Here is a 26,420-nt window from a genome sequence, read left to right as displayed (position 1 = left end):
CTGTTAATTTTTTTTAATCAACCCTTAATGTGATAAATATGCATAAAGGATGTAATGTATATGTGTGAATGCATGTTTTTCAACCCATCTGTGTGTGCTCGGATCACATCCTCACCTCGAGTATCATGATCCGTATGCGTTGGTTAATTTTCCTGACACCTACACCCTCATAGAACAAGGACCTGTATTTCTATGCCCTACTTTAATGTCTTCCTGTTCGAAAACATCTGTTTTTGAGAAAGTAAAAGAAAGGTGTTCATGACAGACGAAACACTTGGTAGGTGTAGGTGTTACATATACAGGTATGTGTGTGTGTGGGTATGCTCAACGAGCACCAACCTTGATGGCATTGGTGGAAATCTGGATCTCGTGCAGCTTCCTCATTGTGCCGTCACGGTCGATGAAGTAGGAGGAGGCCAGCTGATGGAGAGCCTCCACGTTCTGAGTAGCATTGGCCAGCTTCCTGTCCAGCTTGTTTTTGGCCAGGTACATGGTCAGCGCCTCCTCTCCTACAGGTAAGGCAAGAAAATGAACGTGACGGGTAGGATCGTATGGACTGAAGAACAAACAAAAAATACCTGTAAAACTTATTTAAAAGTAAAAATAAAATTAAGACAAATTGTCCGGAACATCATCCTCTGTCGGTAGTGTTTATTAATATGAATGATGAAGGCACCATAACTTTAAAGGTAGAGGCTGTGACTTGACAAACTTCATTCCTGGGGATAACCGCAGACGCACATGGAGCAGCCAAGAAAAGGAAATACAGCCCTCCTGAGGCGAAACACCAAGGGGATAAAACTCCTTCCAGAAGCACAATGAATCCCAGCTTGGCTTTCACCTGCTTTCAAGCTCTGAAGGAGAGGCTAGAGATGAAGAGCGATGTGAGGTGGACCTACTTTCTGTAGGACAGGTAATTTACTGGACACCAGTGGTTTGCTCAGGCTAGCTGGCATTGAGCTTGTCCAACACAGTGATTTACTTTTCCTATCCAGCGGTCAGCTTGTCCTAGCCACCAGTCAGCTCGTCCTAGCCACCAGTCAGCTCGTCCTAGCCACCAGTCAGCTCGTCCTAGCCACCAGTCAGCTTGTCCTAGCCAGCGGTTAGCTTGTCCTAGCCAGCGGTTAGCCTTTCCAAACCCGCAGCTTTTCTTAGCCAGCAGTTAGCTTTTCCAAGTCAATGGTTTGCCTGTTCTAACTTGTGTTTAGCTTGTCCTTGGCAGCTGTTAGCATGTTGTAGCTTGTGTTTTGCTTGTCCTAGCCAGTTTTTTGTTTGTTGATGCTGGTGTTTAGCTTGTCTTAGCTGGTGGTTTGCGATTGCATAGCTGGAAGTTCATGTTGTCAAGGGTGGGGCATGTACGCTTCTGGTGCCACTGAGTCCGGCAAGGGAGGCGCACTTTGAAATAATGCTGTGTGTAAAAGCCGCAGTGGCCTCTACCTTTAAAGTGTGACATATAATGCCTGACTTGAACACATCACCTTTGTTAAGGTAAGTAAATAAATATAAGCACATGGTGTACTCTTCTTTCTTCACACTCATAAGTGCCAAAGCAACATGAGAGAAGAGTCAGAGGTCGGAATACCAAAGGCAAGCAATTTTAGCTGGAGAAATCAGATGCCCCAGTTTTCCAGGAACAGTCTCCATATTTGCTGCTTTATCCCCAGTTGGCACCATCCCCAGAAACGTCCCTGGATATGCCCCTATTGAAATGGCATTATTTCCATGAGAGGTCAAGTGATATACAATTTTTACCCAGTATCACAGGGATTTTATCCTGCACAGTACAAATATATCACATCCGGCACTTTTATTTATTTATTTTGCTGGGAAGGTACAAACTTAAATCTAAAATAGCATCACAACATATGAAGAATTCATTCATGTTGCGATTATTTGCACCCATATTTGCCATTGTATCGTCTGTCACTGGATTCCCAGGACACGCATAGGTTGTTGTTGTTTTTCCATGTTAATCTGGATGAGAAAAAAAAAACTCAAAACAAATCATGCACATTCAATTACTGACAGTGATTAAAGTTTATGTGTCTCTCTGCCCCTTCCAAAAAAATGTCAGTTTAATTTATGTTTGCATTTAAAAACCACACACACAAAATTATCTGACATCAAGTTGCCATCTCATATATCAGCAAATCTGCAAACAATACAATAAGCTCACAGCTATGAAAATAACTGAGATGTCAACACTGTCTCATCTGCTACTGTGTGACCCAGATCTTACAAATTCACTCGGTACCTTGCTGACATGGCTGTCTAGCAGAATTAAGCCCAACACACCTAATGAGCCACTGCTGCTGTTGGTGTTGATCCCCAGTTGTATTAAATGTAAACCAAGGTCGACTTGAAATCCTTAATCATTCACTGAGGTGAAAAGTCATAGTTCTCACCTCCAAATGAGATGTGAATTTAAAGTAATACAGTCTCAATTATTGCAATTATAATGCAGCATGCCTCTAATCCCTCTCCAGAAATGCGGCATTATGCCTAGAATTTTAATTTGAGAGGTGAGAGATGGAAAACTCCCAAACATTACCCTCATCTTATTTATATATAGCGTCTTAACGCCAACCGGGGGGGCATGGTACTGATACAAGTACAACGCGTCACACCACAGACAGGGTAGAAAATGAGCACTAAGAGGCATAACCGGGCCAAATATTTACACACTTGCTCTGATCTCCATGTCGTATGTTTGTTTGTTGACGCATTGATTAAAAAAAAAAGAAGAAGTTTGAGCTGCTGGTTCTGTGCTCATCATATTTATCCATCTCTCATTTCGACAAGCCAGAAACAAAGAAGCAGACACCAATTCAATTCCGCGAGATCACAAAGCCTTCCAAGATTACAGTTCAAAAGCCTGAAACTTCCACAGGGGGTGGGGGGGCGGGGAGAAAGTCACATATGTTCAGATTTCTGGAGCTGTGAATGGGAATTTAACCCCCCAAGCTATGCATTGGAATTGGTCACTTAACTTGTGCTGACCGTGACTTAGGGGTGGGTAGCAGTCAGGGCCGATGTCTCACGCCTGGTTAGAGTACAAGCACTGACAGGACGAGGCCCCATTCTCTGACACGAACATGCTCTTTCTCCCGCAGGGGTTAGCAAAGTTACTTACACACACTTGACTTACACTCCCGCACAAGAATAATAGTCCGACGTTAAAGTTCTCCGTCCGTCTTTTTTTTTTTAATCCCTGCTGAAACCTATTGTGGCATAAAAGGAGGTCGTCGCTACATAAATACTTTTGCGGTCATTGCTGCTGCTCTTGCAAAGAAAGAAAAATCATTACCTCAGAGGCTCTAAAATAAATATATTAAAAGATCCATTGTGTGCACCTTTTCCTCAGAACGCATTGTCTTAGATTATTACAGAGCACCTCGCTGGCAGTTGGCCATAATTAATCAGCGCAGGAGGACCTTAGGTGTTAAGCTATTCAACAACAATGCAGGGTTTCACCTTGAAATGTGCATTTCCTGTACACGTCATGTGTACATTTTTCTTTTTTAATGCATGCATGTAGATGTCAATGAGGGCTAGAAGTGCAAGTAGGGTTTTAAAGTAATGGAATGGCCTCCGATGCTCCATTTGGTGTTAATAGTACATATGTGGGTCACTTTATAGAGAACATAAAACTATACTGCTCCATACTGAAGTTGTGCAGCGCAAAGAGGCTAATGGATGTTTTTGACCGTATGGATTCACAGAAATCATTTACAGAAATCATTAGAAGCACATTTATGCTTTATGCAGGACGAGAAAGGTCTGGTTGAAGTTGTTTTTACTGTTTTTACTGAAATGTTTGTTAAAATTGACGTGATGAAAAAAAAAACTACCAATACGAGTCAACAAAATCCAGCCACTTAACACAGTTTATGTCAAGAACTTTTTAATCCTAGCAGCATTAAATTTGCAACTACCATGACTAAACAGTCACTGCTTTCTGTAGTAACACCTCCTTTAAATAAGGTGAGTTTGCATCTTTATAGTAAGCGAAAATACATAATAAGTGTAAACATACAGGCAATTTAAATAAGGAGGAATAAATTTCATCTCTTTTCTCCTCTAACTAGATTGTCCCTGCTTAATGCAGGAGCTGTTCTGACAGTGGGACTGTTGCTTTGAGATAGCCACGGTTTCATTGCCCAATTATGTCCCCTACTTTTTTTTATATTGGTGGCAAAAACAACAACAAAAACAACTAAAACTTAGAAGTATGATGTGGCAAAATATAGTGGGGTTGACAGCTTTCTCTGCACAATTCTCCGCTACAAAAACCAGGGCACATCCAGGTTTCTGCATGTGCACTCGGGCTTCAGCGCCTCCAAGTCACTTCAATAAACTATTTCTCCTCTTCAGAGGTGAACACGTAAGACTTTTGCTCCGAAAAGGTCTCACCAGGTCGGATCCAGTCATAGGTTGTGTATTCACTAGAGCAAAGGGAAGGAGAATGAGTACTCTAAGGTGCAGAGTCGATATTCTGTCGCTCATCGATGTTGAAAAAAAAAGTTATGAGCATAACAAGTGTGTCTTTCAACAGGTTGTTTTATGAATCTTACATTTAGACGGTTCAACTTGCCAGATAAAAGTCCTCTTGTCTGTACAGCCCTTGTTTGCATTATATAGAGGAAAATTCCCCCTCTAAATAAAATGCCCCTTGAATTTGTGCTCCAGGATATTTGCGTCTCTCTCCTCACCTCTCATTCTACTGAACTTTCTGTGCAAAATACACGAGAATCCACAGCGAAACAGTTCAGGAAAAACTGATTTCAAACATACGAGGGAGCAAAGAGGCGACAGATGTGATGAAATACATCCCTCGCAGCTTTAGCCCCGAATGCAAATCTGTCCTTCACAGTTTTCCTCATAAGTCAGACAGCAATACCTTCCCTCTTGCATTTATATACTGGCTCTGGCTGTGCGGCGCCGGCATTGAAAGTTTTGAATTCTGTCCTTAATAAATACACTACACCTACTGTTCTCAGTGGTAGCAGGAGGTGTTGAGTATTGACGTCAAACATCTCTTTTTTTCAGCTTGTTCACTTGAATTGCTGAGCATTGACTCGCGACGGTGGAGTCTTTTGTCGGCGAGTCTGAAATGTTTCTTTCTTTCCGTCTTTCTTAAAGCTTCAAGTCTCCCACGCACAATGTGTACACCCAGGAAGCTGCTTAATCATATGCTTGCACTTCAAAAATACACTTCTCTTGATATTAAGTACAAATGATGGAAACTCAGCTTCAGGTCATAGGAAGAAGTTAAAGTGTTCAGGCAGAAGAAAAGCAGCAGGTAATTGATAAGTATTCCCCCCTAAATATATTCAGCAGCAGACTCCGCCGGTCGGCTTTGTTCAAAGTGAGAAGCTGATGATCTCCTTCTCCTAAATGCCTGTGAAAATGGAGAATGGAGCTCATACAGACAACCAGATTTCCATAAAAATTCAAAAAGACCCAAAAAGAACTACAATCTGGGATAAACATCACTCTAAATTATAAAAAAAATATCTCTCTTTTTCTTTTTATTATGATGATCCTTATTCCACATTCTAGAGATTATGTCGGGCTCTTAAAAATCCCTCTCATTCTTTTCTTTTCCGTGCACAAGGAGGATGTTGATTTGAGCTCCGATCGATCACCGAGCGCACACGCAAGACTCTGACCTCTTATTTAGTCACTTTACTGTAATAATATCGCTTTATTAATTAACTGATTTTATTCATTTAGAACCAAAAACTGTGGAATGAACCACCTGACTGTGGAATAGCGATGCGAGCTATTGACACCTGCAATAGGAAAAAGTTGCATTTGTGCTGGTTAATGAACTTTGATACCCCTATTTTTTTTTCCCCCCAAAAGTTAAACGCAAATTAAGAGGAAGTCATGCTGCTTTTCCCACTGATGATGTCACAGTTGTCTGGGCTCATTAGCTAAGTGCTTGTTTAGATCATTAATGTTCTTTGTCACTTAGATGATGATGATTCTTAGATGAATAAATGTTTGTGTGGTCTATAAAGTCCCTGACGGAACAGTTCTATAAAACTCGGTGGCGACCAGCAGGGAAGGGGCTTGACTGAAAATATCTGGGAGCCGCAGGTTTTCATTGAGGTCAGAGGTCAAAGCTGTTGTTTCGTTTATTAAATTTGACCATTTTTTACAGAGGCCGACAAATAAAGCTTTTAGCAGCTGCTGACAATTCATTCACTTGCAGTGATTCAAATAATCTACAAGGTTTTAACAGAAACACCATTGGGTTTTTTTAGCTGCTTCTGGTTGGAATTATGTTTACAGCTTGTTTATTTGTAAAGTTGAAGTTATGATGCAGATGATTAAATTAGCATAATCCATAGTTAAGGAAATTATATATATATGCCTACATATATATATATATATATATGTATATATATGTATAAAAAAATATATATATATTTATGTGTGTGTATGTGTATATATTATATATATATGTATAAAAAATATATATATATTTATGTGTATGTATGTGTATATATTATATTATATATATATATATATATATATATATATATATAATATAAACAGTCCCCCTATGTCCAAAGTTGAAGCACGGTTTTAGAAAAAAGAAAAGTTGGTTGGCAGGCAGGGAGTTTATTTCTTCTCGGTTCATTTCTATAAACACAGCAGGGACCTTCAATGAGGCTCTTTACACTTGACCACTCAAATATAAGTCGCCCGTGTGAAGGAGAATCGGCCTCTTTCCTCTCAGGTGTATAATGACTCTTGAGACCATAAAGTGTAGGTGGCTGCAAAGAGAATTAGCTTCTTCTTCCCCTTGGTCCTCCTCTTCTCGATCACTAGCGCATTTATTGTGCTTCATAACTGTTCTTTAATGGGTAATCTCAAGATTGAGACGAGCGCCTGCTGGCCCGTAACTCGAGACAAAATGGCCTCAAGGTTAAAGAGAACGCGACGATAATTCAGATGCCGGGAAAAAGAGCAAAAGGTGAGGAAATATCCAGAGTTTTTCAGCTACATGTTTTTGACTTGTTCATCTGGAACTCTGACATAAAACACACACTTAATTAATTCATTCTATACAACGTCTCTTAATATCGTACCGTATTTCCACTCTCTAAAGTAAATGACTCCCACCCTCTGATACTCGCTAATATCTGCTCTTTGTGCGTCACAACATTTTTAAATGAACATATTTACCTTTTCATTCACGGAACCTTTTGCAGTTGTTCATTCCTCCTCTATGATAACATCGGTAGAAGTAGCAGAACCCATGAACAAATGCTATTCAAATTTTTCTTTAACTAAAAGACTGGACAAAGTCTCTCTTAGAATCCCAGTCTGCGCCGCTAGCATTGAGTTCTCATGTGCTGTGCACTTAAAGCAGCTACAGCAGATGCAGAGTTCAAAGGTACACGTGGTTATAATACGGACTAAACAAAAATATGGCAAGATTCTATGTATTTATCAAATGCTGCTGCCTCTAAGATTACAAAGCAACACATATATTTCAGCACCTGAGCTCCGACTTGGCAAGATTTCATGCATACATTTAGATATCATGGTTAGAGTTTAAAACACATTTCATACTAATTCATTCTTTTAAATGCTCTTTGTGTGTCCCTCAGAGCCTGAGATACAAGAGAGGAGCCATTTATATTTAGACTTGCACAGCACATGCATTTATTCCTCTTTCTGCATGGAAACGTTGGCATTGGAATTCGTTAACTTTAACAAATGTACATTTAAGAACTTTGGAGAGTAATGTTTATGTATTGATTTTCTCCCCAGTTAAGACAACTAACATGTTAGCCTCACCTTATGTTCATCCTCTATTTCTCAAAAGTCCAAAGGAGCAATAACGTCCATACCGTATTTAAGGTATTTAAGTGATCATGTGCAGTGCAACCTTCCTAATTTAGGTGTCAGTCTTTATCTCTTGGGAATCATTCAGCCAACTCCTAGCTGGTTAGCTAAGCTATGCTAGGCTATCATTCCCCAGTCATGTTAGCGCTCGCAGCATAACGTTAGCATCCGCCATCACGGTTTCTCTTTTTGTGTGTGCTATGCGTGGACGAACTGTGGTTCTGCAGAGAGGAACGCAAATGAGAGCAAACCTTCTCTTTGTTCAGTGTGCAGCTGATCAGATGACGATCAGAATATTGAATATTCCAAATTCAAGACATCAGTACATCAAGGTCTCCTATAAAGAGGCATGAACTTCCCACACAGCAGACAAATCAGTTGTAACTATCCAATTGGAAGTAAAACAGAAAATGTAAGTGTTTAGGCGACACCAGAAGTGAAAGAGAGATAAAGGCTAAAGGAGAGTGAAATGTTTTAAATGAGGCCTGACATGTAAACATCTCTATATATTTCCAGTATAGAAATATGACCATTGATCAAAGCCTGATTCTTGTCTCATTTTATTGACATATTAAAGCCAAAGGTTTTAACTGAGGCGATTTGGGATAGCTGCTTTTATTACTCCATCAATCAGAAAACACTGCCAACAGCCATAAAAAAATATATTTTAGCCATGTTTTGGGAATAAAGTGTTCTTTAAATCAGGTTATGAATGATATATGAAAGCGTTCCTTTGTAAAATTGTTGGGAATATAGAAAATAATAAAAACTTGACAGTGTGAAGTGCTACTGATTTCTGTCTTAAAAGCTGAATAATAAAACTACACATCACAATAAATCTAAAAAAAAAAAATGACTACAGCTATACAAATACAATTGAGGCTCTCACAAACACAACAGAAATCTGGGTAAAAATAAATACCTAAATCTGTATTTTCAAGCGTAATGGAAGCAAAACATAGCGCCAAATCTTCACTAATGCATAGAAAAACAACGCTTTTGCCTTTGCCGTTGCCTTTAGTCATCAAACAGCTCCTCATCCATGAAAGCTGCGGCATTTGACTTTGTTTTTCTGGGGCCTTCTGGATGTAAATGTGTCAGTTTATATTAGATTTCAGTACATATTGAGACTGATCCGGGGCATATACATTAAATATTCACTTAAAGGCTGATTAAATATGTATTCAAATGTCAGACTGAAATAAAAGCTATTAAATCTGACAGTTTAGTTTTCACAGACAGCTCTGACCGACTACCAGAGGTCAAAAAGAGTTAAGTTAGGATGATGTAAATAGGGGAACGATGTGGTTACAAGTTTAACTGTGACATGATGCACTGGAGAGAAGATGAATCACAATCACAGTCTAAATAAATACAGTATTTTAAAGAGAAGTCATGGTATAGCAGTGTTGGAGTTGGCTTTTCATCAACTAACTCATGGAATTCACATTAATTAGTGGCAACAACACACTGTAGCAACACCTCACTGGTTCGACCTCACCGTCTGCTCCCAAATACATCCCCTCATTGTTTCTGACTTGTTTATATGCAGCAGGAGGCTTGTCGGCTCGGCTGTGGTAAAGTGAAAAGCGGCGCGGCACTCACGCAAGCAGCCGGGGTGAACACAACACAAGAGACTACAGTAACTGAAGGATGTGCTGTGTTTTAGAATATTTCCACACCAGCCTCCACGTTGAATCTTTAAGCAAATCGGCTGGGAGCAAATCTAACGGTGTTAGGCTGTTTTAGGTTACCAGCAGTCACAACTTTTCAATATTTTTTTTCCAATAGAATGCACACTCTATCAGAAACTGGAAAATAAATAGTCAATACTAATAATACAACAGTATCGATTGGACGTGGGGGTCCGTCTTGTACTGCCGAGCGTTCTAGGATTAATCGCTACATTACAGCCGCCGTGACTTGAGGTGGCCGCCATCTGCTGAGTCTGACACATCCATCCAAGTTTTCTGCTCTCAAAGAGATTATTTTTGGCACATTGCAACCAGTAAATGGAATAAATTTTACAGACCAATGTGAGAATCTCTCAATTAACTTCTCATCTGCATACATGGTTATTTTATGACTCGAAATGATAAATGAGGGTGATTTTTGATGAGAAAAAGTTGATGTTCGGTCTTTTCCCTTCAAAATCAACTTTGACTGTGTTTCTACTGTATAATACTGCATAATTGAAGTTCTTTTATTGTGAAGGACAGTAGTATAGTACCAGATATGTCTACTTCAGTCATTTCATAGCAAACTAAGCTGCTAACTATTGAAGGCAACCTGCAAAAACAACGCACACTGAAAGAAAATAACCAAATCATAAACAAGCAATTCAACCCCAAATTGTGCTGGAAAAATAGGTTTAAATCCATAATATACACCAACTTAAGTCTGAGTTGAAGCCTAAAACACTCTGCTCATGACAACCAACCTTCTCTTTTTTCCTATTTGCTGACTCGAAACGCGTGCAAACCTCCAAACACGTGTAAATGATATTTAAAAAGCTGTGGAAAACGTGCAGATCAAGCATGGAAGTGCCCAAATGTACAGGCAGTCAACCTCTCTTACCTCCCAGGGTGGCTGAGATGAGAATGTGGGTTCCATATTTCTTAATGATAGTGTGGATGAACTGCTGAGTCGTGGGTCTGCGGCCCAGCAGGCGAACGCTGCGCTGGAACTCAGGCATAAGTGGAACAGGGTTCCGGATCAGGTCCCGTCTCTCAATCGCCGTGTTCCTCACCTTCCAACGTGCAAATTCCCTGAAAATTACAAGAAAAAAAAAAAAGCAGCTCATGAGCCACACTATCAATAGGAAAATTACTGAGACACTTTGTGAAAAATAACACACGTCTGGTTTGATATGTCAGATAATCACACAGTAAAAAAAATGAAAATTAACAATAAAGTTCCTAAGACTGAATCAGAGTCGCGCAGATTTAATGAATCTGGTGAGAAAGCTTTGGAATCTGTTCATAAATTCAACTTCTTTGGAAAGCAAAGCTGTGTCCTGTCCTTCACTTGAACGAGAAGTGATGTTCACCATCGGAATAATTTGTTAAAACTGCTCCCAACACTACCTTTACTCTTTCAGATCTTGTAAAATATTTGAGAGGATGCTCATGATGTTTACAGCCGTGCCAGCTGAGGAACGCGTCACTAAACTTTATCACAGACACCCACATCTCTGTTGCTCTACTGAAGAAACGCCCTGAGGATCGAGGTGCCAGGTTTTCTTCGGCTGTCTGAAATGCTGAAATGCAAGAGAAGACACTCTGTCACTGAGTCAATAGCTAATGCCTCGCATATTCAGGAAGTGAAAGTCAGTGATTAGGCATTCATATAAGAAGGCTTCTTTGGGCGGTCGAATTTTCTATGCACAGAATGGCATCCAAAAATAGATGCTGGTATGAAACAAGCTGCTTGTACGAGTGACTTAACGTATACTTTTGTGTTGTATTTCCTGGTGTACGCGCACAGAAGCAAGCTTTTAGTTCAACTTTACATTTTAATGCTAATGTAAATAAACGGTCGTCATCACGTGGATTGTTCATACTCCCTGACAAGCCGATTGGATCCGCATTTGTTCTACCTGAAGTGCGTGAGTGTGCAGGAGACCAGAGGAAGATGAAGAATCAGCAGCAGGAGGATCCTGAAGTAACCAAATTCATCTTTATTGAAATGAGTTAACCAAAATGTTGGCAAGTCTGACAACAAGAAGACACAACAGGTAGGAGGTAGGACAAATGATGAAAATACAATTCAAAATAAAACTTCCAAGTTAGCAAAAGAAAAGACAAGTCTTAGAGGGGAAAAGAAATAACACCAACATCCCAACAGGGCCAGTTGCATCCCAGCTGAGATGCGGTTTTGTTCCGTTCTCTGCACGGCTTCGTATCCCACCGGGAGCGTTTCAGAAGCAGAGTGTTTTGTCTGACCAGACTTTCTGATTTGTCATTTTTTCTTGATTTGTGTGATGCTGCCATGGATAACAAGGCTTTGTGTGGTTTTAAATCAGAGATACAGGTGTATTTCATCATTTCTTGTGCTGTAGCCTGAAGACAAAATAAAAAAAAAACCAACAACCTCAACTTAAGATAAGCCTCTTCTGTCCCCAACTGTGGAAATCTGGATCGGTGGTTATCATGTAGATGTAGCAATGTGACGGACCAGTCAGTTGTGGTTTTATTTTGAAAAATCAACCAAATGCTGAGTTGTTTTTCTTTCGGACTTCCTGCCCCACTTGAACTGCTCTCTGCATCTGAATGCTGCATCCATCAAAAATAGATTCAGGCTTTTTAGCGGAGTAGAGCAGAGAGCAGCTTCAGGGATGTTTCCGAAACACGCTTCAGCACTTCTGGTGGTATAAAAATCATCGTTGTGAGCGGCCGCGGCGAGCACCAGCTGCCACTTCGGAGCAAAGATACGCCGCACGGACATGGTGGGATCCAGCTGGAAGTCTGTAACTGACAAAACACTGGAGTCTGACGACAGAATAATTGAGCTCCATTTTGCTTCAGTCCAGTTAAGGCTGCTAATGTTAGCGAGCCCGTCACACTTGTTTTGACCAACTATCCCTCGACTGAGCACAGTACCTCCCCTTCCTCCTCTGTTTCCTTCATCAATCTACTTTAAATATGCTTCTTGGCAACAAAGATTATGACTATCTGTCTGTGATGGTAACTCAAGATGACTAAATCATTTGATTTGGCATAAAAACACCATGCAGAGGTTCAGGAAGGTCAACTAGGAAAAGTCCATTAAACGTCAAATAAGGATCAGTAAAAAAAACCCTGGCAGATTTATTGTTTTCAGATTATTATTAATTTGCAGAGACAAGAGAGGAAACATGGTGACAGGAAGAAAAAAAATGCAATTTCCTATTTCTTGATGGGTGGTGGTTTCTCAGAATTAAATTTGGATTGATTTTTTTTATATATTTAATGATCCAGTACATGAACGATGAGCCCAATTAAAGCAAAGACAAAAGCTCCATCAGATCAAGAACACACAAAAGGCTTCAACGTCTCAATAACCGAGTTAAAACAACAAATGAATACACAACTCACTGGAAATTCAACTGTAGATGTGAAATATTATTGACTAACAGCTTAATACGCAATGCCAACAATTCATAATCCCAGATTTAATATGATCTTTAAGCTTTCTAGATATTGCATTTGAATCCTATTTAAACATGAAAATTGAGTTTAAGATAAACTAAAAGTATATGAGGAGCGTGACGAAGACAACGGGCTCCATTTTTCTCAACGCACGCAGCATCTCCAGTCTAAAACACACACTGTGCCCAGCGCATTCTTCGGTTTTGGTGACCGCAGGTTTTGGCACAAACCAGTTGCAGCTTGCCGCAGCAGCTCAGCTCTACATGAAAAAGAGTCAGGTAAGTGTAAGTAATGACTCCAGTCGAAGGGAGGCAGGTGATGTATTTGTGTCGCAGCTGCTAACAAACCGGTGCTGCCTGTTAGACTTGTGTAAACAATTCATTTAGACGAACCTCTGTCAATGCATTTAAACTCGTGTTCTTCTCCTCCTCCGCATATTTAGAAAGTTTCATTCGTGCCTCCACAAAGAAAGAAATCAAACTATTTGCAGTGTATTATTTATCAGTCTCGCAATCGTTAAAATTCACATTTACATGTCTATCATATCATTTATTTTAAAGTACAAAAATACTTCAGAGATTTGTTGGTTGTAGTACTCAAGGTCTATCCCAGCTCAGTTTTGCAATCTGTTGCAATATTTAAATAATTAATACCAGCATGCATGCTGCGCCAGTCGGAGGTCCAACTGTGATCCGCTGCTGACTACACGTTCTGAGCAGGAGGAAGCCCATGTGAACTTAATCCGCTGAAAACATGGAGGGTGTTTCTGCCTTTTCAATCATCATGTATCCTTGAATAATTTGAGTGCTACTTTTTTTTATACTCGTTGTTTTGGGTTTTTTTTTTCTCTCACATCTTTCGGCAGTAGATTTTCTCTTCACTTTTCCCCTTAGAAGCCAGGTCAGGTACACTTTCATACGGATCAGGCTCTGGCACCAGCACCAGATCGCAGGTTGCGCCTCTGGTTCTCGGTTGTCGTGAGTTTTATGGGATAGGTTTGCAGATTTTATCGATGCAAAACTTGAGGAAAACATTTCAAATCAAATGTTGCAGCTAAAATATCAGTTTTGTATTGGACCACTACAGATCCTGGGTCTGTATGACAAACATCCAAGTGGATTGAAAAATCCAAAGTTTTGCTAAAGAGAGAGTAAAGGTCAGACTCATCTCTGTGAATCAGACATTAGCATATTAGCAATGCTTACAATAGCAGCCATGGCAGCAAACAAGTAAACAGTGAAGGTCATTCACTACATACGCAACAAAACTGCACAGCTAATTTCTGAAATAATCTGGGATTATCAATGCTGTTTCAACATTAAAAAAAAATAGCAGCTGCTGAGAGATGAAATTGTCACCTGTTTTTGTGTAGAAGTAAGTAGAAGGTTGATTTTCAAAGACTTGGAGGGTTGTAGCATGAGCCAATGAACCCATTAAATCTGGGGTCATATATTTGTTGCATAGAGAACCCCCCATCATCTTTGGCAGCACTCTCTACACAATACCCTTCTAGTTTATTACAGTTTATTACACATACACCCTGACTGATACTGTCGCCACACTGGCCGATTTAAATAATTAATGAAGTTGCCGCTGTTCCATTCATGCATAAAATGACTCACAACCTCTCTGTCTAATTGGAAACTGCAGATGAAACACATGAATCATTTTGCTACTGTGTGATGACGACAGGTGTTTAATAAACTGCACAGAACATCTTCATCAACGGAGCATCATTATTCATGTTTCTACCGAACCCGTGGTCGCCACATTAGGCTTTGTGACGCGCAGATCATCAGACTTCTCACTCAGTGTGTTTTGTTACAATATTAGATATAAAAATGTCAACCAAATGCTAATGTGGGTCCGTGTCAGCTTTCCGAAATTTTACACCGGCCCACATCTCCAAGCGTATCCTTCAGTGTGTCACTATCATAACTTCTAAATGTCTTTGAGTCAAGTAGGGAAGCAATTCCGGTGCATCCAGATCCCTAAATGTATAGAAATATCTATTTGTGGTGGTTTCATGGGAAACACTGACTGACTGGAGGACCACTGGGACCTCAGTCTGCATTTTTCTGGTCAATGACTTTTGTTCTAGGCAAAGGTGTGTATACCATTGGGCTAACGTGAACATTACCAATTTGAACACATCTATTTTCTTTTAAACCAAAAAAAAGGAACATGCCATCATTTTGAAGTATACTCTTCATTGTCACGCTCTCCAGTGCCACACAAGAAGATATACACCCTTCTCTTCCTCTGTGTGGGAATGAGGCTAGCTGAGAGTCGCTGACCGCTAGTTAGCTTAGCACAATGAATGGTTGTGGGTGGGCTGCGTGGCATAGCTTCTAATAAGTAACCAAATGAACAGCCTTTGACTGCATTAATAGAACTAGGATTGTATGTAACATTCACAATAATAATTCTAATTTGAGACATTACATTTTTCCTAATCAGATATATACCTGAGTAACTCTCTTGACCGGTTTGACACAGAGCCTTAAAAAGCGTCATTGTAACTGCTGCTAGCAATCATGGCTGAGATTTTAACTGAGGATGAGGAGGATGACTTCTAGATAAACCCAAATCCTGAAGAATTCCCAGAGGAGCACCTTCAAATTCTGGAAGCAAAGGGGACAGAAAGGCGGTAGGCTGGAATTCATGATGCTAAGCTAATTAGCAGTAAGCTGGTTTCTGTGGGAAAGACTGGTATCTCTCCTCTTGTCTGACTCTGAAGAGGAAGGAAAAGAAGCACATCTGCCTGAAAAGGTGGCATATTTCTTGAAATGAAAAGATAGACTTGGTTTGTGACATCGTCCTCTCAGGCATGATAAAGAACAACTATTTGATGGAAATTTAAAAAAAAAATCCAACATAAAAATGTGCTTAGAGTTAGCGAGCCTTTTACTCAACCAATTATGACTTTGTGTTTGCACCCAGTGTCAAAACCTGTGATAAAGAAGCAGACATGATTGCAATCATAACATACAAAGAAACTCAATGTAGGAGTCGGTTCAACCATGTAAAAGTCAAGTTGAATTGCACTAAAACACCATTTGAAGGTTGATTTCAGGCGTTGGCTGAAATGATAAAAGTGCTATTATCACCCGATAAAGTTTTCTTTTTATTGTTTCAAAATAAAACCACCAGGAATATGTGAAAGGGCGACAGGACAGCTCAATGCTTTTGGACAGTTTCATCAAAATGCTTTGCTCTGAGTTTTCTTTTTTTCCTTTCCAGCCCTTGAGGGTTCTTCATAATGATTTAGCGATGAATAGATGGGTCGCTTCAAATTGATTGGTTTCTTTACTTTAATTCACCCGCACGCAGTAAACGATACGTCAGTCTGCCTGAGCCTTGTTTAACAGCAGCACTTTTTAATTCTCTATTCAGCACTCGGCATTCGCATTTCAAGGTTTCTCTGCTTTTCCTTCTGTCGGTGGAAATAAACAAGCTCATAACCAACAATTCAAGGGTATGAAGACATCAAGTCCCTCAACGGAGAGGTAATTTTACACATTCAGTCCTAGCAAAGGAGCTGCTAGAGTGGTACGGTGTACGTAGTGTGACGTCATCCTTGTGTTGTCAGTTTTAGTGGTTCTTGCTAGCTCCCCTAGTGTCAGATTTACTTCCTGTCCCCATGTGTTTCCTGTCGTCCTGATTACCTGCTCCACCCTAATTACATGCACCTGTTCCCCATTATCCCTCTGCCCTGGTGTGTTTAGTCTCGCTGCTCTCTCTGGCTGTTGCTGGTTCATTCCCATTCCTGGGGTTTGTTTTCCATGTCTTTTCTGAGTGTGCTTGTGACCCCTCGGACCCCCCCAGACCTGATGCTTGACTTAAGATCAGAGGTGAACCCGAACCTGCTCGCCTCGGAGCTGACATTTATTTCTCGTGCCTTCTTTGCCTGTAACTCATTATGTTTCACACAAGTGTTCATAACAGAAGTCCGCTTTCCTTTTACCGCAGTATCGACTGGTGGCTCTCAACCTGGGGCTCGGGGCCACCATGAGGGTCATTAGGTAACTTCTGGGGGTCGACAGTTGGAAAAAAAATTAAATGCGTGGGGGAAAAAAAAATTCAAGATTCAATTTTAGGGCTGTAAAGTGTTTCGATTTTTGGGTTGTTATTGTTACATGTAACAGTCATTCAAGGCCTGTAAGAAGGTTATAGTGCTTTCCATAGTCAAAGACCCAGTTACCTCACTAATATGAGAATATATTTGCCTCTGAAGGTCCTCAGGCTTAAACATGCTGGCTGCAAGGGTATAGTTGTTAAAATGAAATTAACACAAAAGGGAAATGCCAAAAAAAAAAGGGGACACACACACACACACACACACACCACTCTGATAATCCTGGATGGATCTTGACTCCAAAAATAGGTCAAAACCACTGATCTAAAACCATGTCACTGAGTGATAGAAGTCAATAAATCTGTCTTTCTGCGTGAAATTCCTTGGCGTCTTAAAGAACTCATCCTGCGTGTGGTGATATAAACGCATGCTGACTCAGTAGTTTTCCATAGCGAGAGATCGAAGCCGTTAATCTGACAAGTGGAGCAAACATTCAGCAGTCCTCTCTCTGTTCATCATTCCTACTGTATCCTTCTCCGCTACTACAGCTCCCCATCTTAGATTCATTTCCAGTGAATCCCCCTCATGACCCGTCACTGCCAATTATTATATAAAACTTTATATGGCAGCCATATGCGCATTGGTCCCCTCTGCCCCAGATTAGGCATGCCAGCAGATGGAATCAGAGACATGATTCAGTGCTTTACTTCACAGATCCAAGACCAGTTTAATGGCCTATCAAAGGAAGTTAAGAGGAGATAAATGGCATTGCAGCTGCATAGGAGGAAAATGGGAACACAGGTGATTATTGCTTTACGGCGTTCTCACGAGGGACGGTGGATATATTACATTTGTCCGTCACCTACAGATCTTGCAGGACGCTCAATGCGGACTTGGAGAATCATAAATAACTGCTTTTTTCATTTAGTTTTACATTTCATAGACGCAGCCTTGTGATTTGTTGGAAAGTTTTACTGAGATTTTGAACAATTTGCTCAAAAACGAAGACAGTGTTCTTATTATATGCAAATTACGAGGCAATTTTTTGCCGAACATATTGGACGGCCGCTGTGGAACATTTTGGGGTTATTTTTCTTCCATAACACAGGACCCTCATTCGATTACCATGTAATTTTTTTTTTTCTGAAATAATCTCAGCGCTAATTCGATGAGCCAGTGGATTGAAAGGAAATGCATCATTGCAATCAAACAGCCAACACCACCACCCCCCGACACACACACACACACACACACAATCTCTGCTAGATCAGAACGAGAATAACATCACAGCTAATTCAGTCTTTTAAATTAAACTGGTAGTTCACATCAAGAAGACAGCTTCTATTTTAGACCACTGTCAAGAGAAATACTCTTAAAACACACATAATGCAACGACCCCCCCCCCCTCCCCCACGATGAGCAGAAGAAGTACATCAAAGTACTCAAGTCTGTCAAAGTCCACAAATGAGTAATAAAGCCAGTAAGAGTAGCTTTGATTTCTTTCATGAAACAGACATGATGAGTGGATTACATTTATGATTCTGTCTGTCCTTGTTGGAGCCCAATTACTGCAAAAGCACAAGAGCATACAACGGTTCCTTCCTCTTTCTTCAGGATGTAAAATGCGATTAAAATGAAAAGTCGTAACACAAAGTATGAACACATTTTCGCCAGAGCTCTAGTTCATATTGTGGATAAACCAATGTTTAAATTGGTTTCAGTGATTCATTCACTGGATCGATTCAACCGCGTCCATCTGCTGAAAGAAATGAACAAACATTTACGATGATTTCAATAATACACCACGTTCGAAGTTGCGGCTTGCAGGGCGCTTACAGTAGAGTTACACAAAGTAAATTACTGAAACTGTTCACGTTCATAATGATGAATATATCGAATATATCTATGTAACGTTTATATCATATTTTATACACCTTTAAGTGCCCATTTCCTGACCGTGGCTGTGCGGTATGATTAGGACTGAAACTGTAATTTCATCCCATTTCATCAGCCTCAGTTTCCATTGTTTACGAGCAGCATTACAGTCAATTCAAACTAAATCTTTCCTAATAACGTTTCGAAGCATTCCACAAGTTCCAAGATTAAATTAAATAAATAAAAACTGGCCAACAAACACATTTTGGAATAAGTGAAAACGGGAGGAGGAGGAGGAGGAGGAGGAGGAGCAGCCACGTCGATGGAGATGCAACCTCTCAGCAAGTCTGTGCTACGCTGTGGTGTGGGAAAGCGCTTCGGACACACAACCTGAAATGTGGCGTATTAGGCTGCACCCGCTCCACCAACTGTGGCAGCAGGTTGCTATGAGGTTATTTTGTTTCCTGACAAAAAGTACTGAAGCTGCTATCCCGTAGCGCTGCAACCCCCTGGTATTAAACGTGTGTTTTGCTCTGACGGGACAATCAGCATGATTAAAAGGCAATATGGAGTGAAATGTCTGTGCGGATGTGGGTGGTTACGGGGAGTAAATCCTGGAAAATAATTCCTTCAAATGGCTGACAGGTGGCTGATGACTTACGTGTACATGTGGACTTGCAGCTGATCTGTGCATCGCGATCAGTGAGCAAACCATGAACCACACGAGAGCCTAATTTGCTTTTCTAACCCATAGCATTTTAAACTAGTGAAAGATAACGAGGCAACACATTCAGCATTCTAATTCAATGATGATCGTATTTTTTTAAATTGTAGTCTTTTAAATGTTTTTATTGTGATTTATTTTAATTCCGTGATGCATTCTGGTTTTATTCTCCTCTCAAACATTCTCTTTTGACATGTTTTTCATGTTCTTTTCTGTTTGAGCTGCAATTCAATCTTTGAATCAAAGAAGCTTCACAAATAACGTTGTTACTAGTAGTTATTGCTAGTAGTTGTAGTACTCCTAGGAGTATGACTACTAGCAGTAAAACAGCTTACATGCAGCTTCTGGACAACTGGTATCTCCCTGAGACGTTACAATAACAGAACTTACCTGTAATTAAAATGTTTTCTTCTTTTTTTCCAAAATTAAAGGTTTTTTTGTTTGTTTGATGAATGAGAGCATGCACACAGAAATCTATATATCACAATCATTACTCCAATGATAATGTTGTCTAATAACGGTCACGCAGCATTTATAAATATGATCATAACACAGGTCAAGGTCAATTATGAGCTTGTGCGACGTTATAATTGCTTGCGCGTCCATTTCTTTACACACTGTTCATGAGTTATAAGGTCACTTCAATATCACGGTGCTCTCTGCTGTTCATAATGGATGGAAAGAGCGGTTATGGCGTGCCATAACACTTTGCAGGCAGCGTGCTGTCTGCCTCCATTAGAGATGGGCTTTACTGACATCCTGTGAATATTCCCTCCAGTTCAGGGGCAGGAAGCGGCCATCATACAGTGTGTCACCAGCAGGCGCCGCGTTGATCCTAAAGCTAGAAGCCCAGATTAAAAACCTTGAGAGAACGTGGCAGTTACTTAAAGCGTGATGGCACGGAGGGAAGACGGCCACAGTTTCTGTTGAGAGGGAAAATCTCTCATTAGTTGAGTGGGGCACTGGCTCGTGGATGATTTCAGAGAGAGAGAAAACACAAAAAAGCAGGAGTTTCAGTGAGAGAAATAACTTTTAATAATTTTTTTTTAACGCTTGGCTTCCTGTTTAGTATCAAAGTAGTTACTCTGAAAGGTAACACATATTGAGATTTTGTTCAGGTCCTTTTGTGGTTTTAAAAAAACCAAAACAAATCATAAATATCTGACAGCCAGTGGAACAAAAGCAACAACCATTTTATGATGAAACAACCCAAATAAAAAATATTACAACTCGCTGTAAACATGAGGGTTATCAAAACATCTTGACTTTATTTGAAGCAGGCTGTCATAAAGGGCAACTCGGTATTTTACGAGGAAGATTTTAAGGCCGTGCTTGAGAAAAAAAACAAAAATCCTCATATCTGAGAGCCCCCCCCCCCCCCTCCCCCCCAAAAAAACTAAATGTCACCTGTCTTTTTGTGTAAATACATTTGTGCGCCTCTCAGCCTTTAGTGGCTGTTGACATTGAGCGACTTAGAATTCGGGACGCTACGTTCACTATACATCAGCATTTAAATCCATTTTAGGACGAAAAGATGTGGACTCCTGTTGTCTGTGTAACGTATGTTTGCTAGTTTGTTCTTTTCTCTTTTGTCCCCCTTTTATTCTCTCACTTTGCATGAGGATAACCTTCAGTTTTGAACTGAAAAGGAAAATGGCAATGAGTCTGTTTTCCTTTTCAGTTGAAAACTGAAGGTTATCCATGTTTGTGTACGATGGAACGTTCATATAGGGGAACTGCATTTATCTTCAGGAATCTGTTGAATAGATGAAGTTTACTTCCACTGAACATTTTATTAATGTTGTCATTTTAATATTTGCAAGAGGAGTTCCTGAATTATGTCCTACTTCTGAGCTGATGATTTTTAAACTATAATGTGAAGCTGAAATAGTCTCTTTAAAAAAAAACATGAAATTCTTGTACCTTGTACTGCCATTTTTCCTTTGCATATTTTTTTTTATTTTACGAGTTTTCATGACTCTTAGTGGAGAGAAATTTCAGAGAGGTGCTTATTCAAATCCCATAGCATTTATTTACATGCATTTTATGGTTTTGCCAGTCAAAGATCATTTCATTTGACCAAATCTGAGCCGGTCTTTGGAGCAGCACACCTCGCCAAGGCCATCTTTTATTTTTTAACAGAGTTGAAAAAAAAAATCAGGATCATGTCTCACACTCCACCAAGTTTCATGAAAATTGGGTCTCATTCATGAAATATTCCCATCCTCAAATATGTTCTTACATCGAACTATTTTGGCGCTCGTTTTAGTCTCACAGGCAGGAAGCAAAGTCTGATTGCTACTTCTCACACTTCTTTTGACATCTACTCTCAGAGTCTGAGAACAGATTTGGGAATGAGCTCCAATGTGTCGGTAGTTTTTGTGCGATCCCAGTGAAAGCAAACAAACCGGGGGCCAGGAAGGATTTCAGCATGTATTTGTCAAAATTATAAAATGTTCTGACGGTGATTGATTCTTTCGAAAATGTCCGGGATGTAAAATATGTACAAGTTACACGTGTTGCAGTTAAAACATTCTTCAAGTCTCACATCATTGCCGTGCCAAATTATCCATGAGGAGCACTTGTTTATTTTGGGCCTCAAACTCTTTAATTAATAGATGAAGATACAACATTCCTCATACTGAAACTCCTCACAAATCATTAATTTATAGTCACAGTCACATCTTTTCTTTTTTGGAGCGCAAGCGTAATTCACAGTGCAGGCCACTCTTCACACTAGACACCCATGAGTGAGTCACTTCTACTATTCTCGTCCATATTCCCAGGATACATTTTGGATTCAGAAACGAGAGAAAAAAACTAATGTTTGCACACTGGATGGTTTCCAACCACTGTACTGTAGAACTGTGGCTTCGCATGAATCCAAACCCCGATGCCCTCGCCTGAAGTGTCTGGCTGAATTCTGCAGTGGATCATGGATAAAATGTTGTCTGACTTGTTTTGTGTAAATGAAACATGTTGACGTAAGGGTCTATGGTCTCCACGTGGAAACAGGCTTCTCACAGTGGGTGTTTGGTGTCTGCTCCTCCTGACAGCATCACTTTCGGGCTTTTGACGGATGATGAACCTTTCATTTTTCAGCCATTTGTTCCATTACTTGTTTGTTAAGGATGACTTAACTAATAGCTCAATTGTTGGTTGAAAAGGATACAATGTCATCATTCACCATCAGAAAACAAAATGCTCCTGAGGGTAACGATGCATTTTCAACAGCCAATCAAAGGAGCCGAGATATCAGACGTTGTCTATCTAATCCCTGCGCCCCCCCCACACCCAAAAATCTCAATCCACTGAAGCAGAGGTTAGGTTTATGCACATGACAATTATGAAGTAATAAACTAAATTATAATTAAATACTGTTGATTATTGAGCCATAAAAATACTTGTCTATTTTTTTTTTACCTCACAAAGGATTCTCTCTATCTCTCTCTCACTCTATCTCTCACTCTCTCCCTCTGTATAATTTTTAATTATTCACCTTTGAGTTGTTGCTCCAGATTTTCTGTGTTGCGCTCATGGCTGGATTGTATCATCAGCGCCCGTGGGGACACCCGCCCGCCCCGTCATGCAGCCACATCACATATACAGTATAATGACACATATCTGGCCATTGGCTGGATGGTCATTTACCATCTCAGCTGTCTTTTTAATCTTTTAACTCTTTTAATATAATAATAATATTTTTTTTAAAAAGCTGTACAGATATAGCAGGTATGCTAATGAGACACTAATCTGATTAGCATACAACAAAATCATCCATCAGGGGCTGAGAAAGAGTCATGAGGTCATATTCCCTATGAAGTTCTCTCAATACTGTAAAAACATCATTAAAATTAATTACCAAATTGTTCTACACATTCCATTTTGCATCATTATTTGAAAATAAATATTTCTGAGTCATCACTGATTGAATCTTTGACATAATGTTCTTTGTAGGGATGGTGGAGCACCATGACACCAACAAAGGCTGGCACGCTGCAAAGACCGAGGGAGACTTTGATCCAATAATGGTAATTTCCCCATGAATGACTTTGTGAAGATTTTTTTTTTTTTGGGGGTCTTCCCACACAGGATTGACTTGTTCTCTTTCACTCTGTACACGCTGTTCCCACACAGAAATACTGCCACATGAGCCCATTGACTTGGCGGCAATTATACTAACTGTTATTACGTCTACACCACCGCGTGGATCCACGGGGCTCACGGGTGTCCGTGTGTAGGCAGCCACGGCCCCTCAGCGAGAGGTTCCAGGATTTACATGTTGTGGTGATGAGTTCGCGTGTACGCTTCACGTGATTAACTAGCGAGCGATTAAATCTGCCGCGGTCTTTTTGATTCAGAGCCGGGCAGTACGGCCTGAAAGTGTCCAGGGTAAATATATTTCTATCACGGTACCTTCAATTTACTCATTATGTCGCTTCTAGATGGGTACAGCACTGGTAGAGCAGTTATTAGTGAACTCTTATTATTGTCCATCGTGCAGAGGTTTTTGAAAGCTTCAGTGATGAAAGCCATCAGCACTGCTTTGAGCTCATCTCAGCCACGTGAATCTCTGAATTTCAAACAACGGAGAAAATAAATCACGTTAAGTTTCCCTGGATTCCAAAAATAAAGGGAGGGGGGCAAAATTCACACCGGCTTATATAAAAAAAAAAAAAAAATCAAATTTACACTCCATGACAGCACGTTCAGGCTGAGTCTCTCCTCGATGGACACGTGTAGACATATTTAGAACTTCCATCCATATTGTTGTGATTCTCTTAATTCCTGAAGATCGCTACAAAAGTTGCAAATTGCAGCTTCAAGAACATGTGGCTCAAAACTGTAAAAAGACACTTGAAATGAAGTCCAAAGACATCAAGAGGGAGCAAGGTTCATCAATACTCTAAATTGACCGTAGGCGTGACTGTGAGTGTGAATGGTTGTCTGTCTCTATGTGTTGGCCCTGCAATGGATTGTAGACCCGTCCAGGGTGAACTCGGCTTCTCGCCCGAAAGCCGCTGGGATAGGCTCCAGCCCCTAGCGACCCTTAACAGGATCAGCAGAAGAAGATGGATGGATGGATGGATGGATGGATGGATGGATGGATGGATGGATGGCTATACCAGGATTGTTCCAGTCCTCTGTTGTGCCTGCATACCTGCATGTTTCCGGAGTTTTTTGTTAAAAAACAAATATTGTGTTGAGACCTGCCTGCATGCCGCAGCGCTATTTACCAATGGCTCCCTCTGAACGCCGCCGTGCCATGGTTTAGTGCACTGCTGCCTCCCACTGGTGTAGTTAAATGTCACTTTGTCATTGTCAACGGTGATTCAGAGGTTGGAAATAAGGTTAGCACTTCCTTCCACAACAGATGCTTCAATGGTCTGGATTTTTATTTCTCTTTGGACGGGGCCAAATTAAAGCAGACACATTAAGTCCTGTGCAAACAAACACATGGCACTCTCATCTTTTACACTACACTCTTATATTGCATACTGCAGTTTTCTGCATCCATATTCCCTAGAAGGCAGTAATAACAGGTATTACTTTGGTTGGCGGGGGGGGGGGGGGGGGGGCGCTATAATCTGAGACCCTAGAACCCTTGTTCCTGGGCTGCCACGGTATTATGCAGCAGCCTGAGGGATGAAAGTAAAAACACCTAGAGGGCTTCCATGGTAATAAGCAGGCAGAGCCCAGTAATAAATCAAAGAGACAGAGATACAATTGAAATCCTGCATGAGTTTCACCAAGAACCATTCAAAAATATTATAGAATGAATCTTAATCTTATGCTACAGTGCACCGGTGATACAAGACACACAAACAGGTCAAATGTTATTTTGGTTGGCCCGAGAACCTTGCTTGTGCTGATTTTATTTATTTTCACCGAGCAATTTTGAACCACAGCAGCGTGTGTTTGTAGTGCAAAGAGGAAGGAGGGCATCTTTGAAATGTTGTTTCTCCAGCTATAAATATAACCCCCCCCCCCCCACACACACACACCAAAAAAAAAATCTTATTCAGTTAGGGAAAAGAAAAATGTCTGAAAGTAAACAATAATTCACTTTAGATGTCTGTCAATTTTTAACGATGATGTTGGGGAGACGGACGCATATTTTTCGTCGAGTGACACTTGAAGCGTCCTTATATGCACTCGTAAAAAATCAAAAAGTAACATCTTGTACTTACACTTTAAATTGTACTACATAATTTCAGTCTTAATCATATCATTACACCCCAGCATCTTTGCCTCAAGTTAGATTTAGATTTTTCCTTAAATGTTGTTCCAACAAATGTAACATCCTTTCACGATATGACATCATGCAACACGCCTGACACCTACACTATGGAGCCTATCTGTGCAAAGTGATGGCGTTAGCTCGCTAATTACCATATTGGTGCCAGTGCGGAAGGGAAAAGGGGCGGAGAGAGAGAGAGAGAGAGAGAGAGAGGGAGAGAGAGAGAAGCAGTCATGTGGAAAGGATTATGTCAGGGTTACTGTGATGTTCAAGATCAACACAGAGAAATAGTGACTTTAATCTTACAACATGAAGGTTCATTTGGGGTAAATGTAGAGATTTCCTCTGTCAACTTTTGGAGAAAGTGTCAAAACTCAATTTCAAAGTTTCTCTTGTGAGATGGTGTATTGTTTTATTTGCAGTAAAGCTGTTGGTAAGGTCTAAACAAGGGGTAGAGCGAGGTGAAGATGTAGCGATATAGAAACAGAGGAAGCAACCGTATCTCAG

At 40.4% G+C, this 26,420-nt stretch overlaps 1 protein-coding gene across 6 annotated transcripts in view; it reads right to left on the bottom strand.

Moving 5' to 3' along the window:
* brinp1 (bone morphogenetic protein/retinoic acid inducible neural-specific 1) overlaps positions 1–26,420 on the bottom strand; it is a 163,769-nt gene that overhangs the window by 45,927 nt on the left and 91,422 nt on the right. For 5 of the 6 annotated variants that reach the window (XM_086187161.1, XM_086187162.1, XM_086187160.1 and 2 more), the window contains exons 3-4: positions 10,444–10,634; positions 340–509 (exon numbers count right to left, since the gene is read on the bottom strand). In XM_086187161.1, coding sequence (XP_086043287.1) covers positions 340–509; positions 10,444–10,634 — 361 coding nt within the window. Of the gene's footprint in view, positions 1–339; positions 510–7,200; positions 7,299–10,443; positions 10,635–26,420 lie in introns of those variants that run through there. The other variant, XM_086187165.1, reaches the window with a different exon arrangement.

The sequence above is a fragment of the Aulostomus chinensis genome, chromosome 19 (genome assembly GCF_037954235.1).
Source record: "Aulostomus chinensis isolate RoL2024-O1b breed Wild chromosome 19, RoL_Achi_v1.0, whole genome shotgun sequence".
In the NCBI taxonomy this organism is placed as follows: Eukaryota; Metazoa; Chordata; class Actinopteri; order Syngnathiformes; family Aulostomidae; genus Aulostomus; species Aulostomus chinensis.
This window is presented reverse-complemented; position numbering and strand designations above follow the sequence as displayed.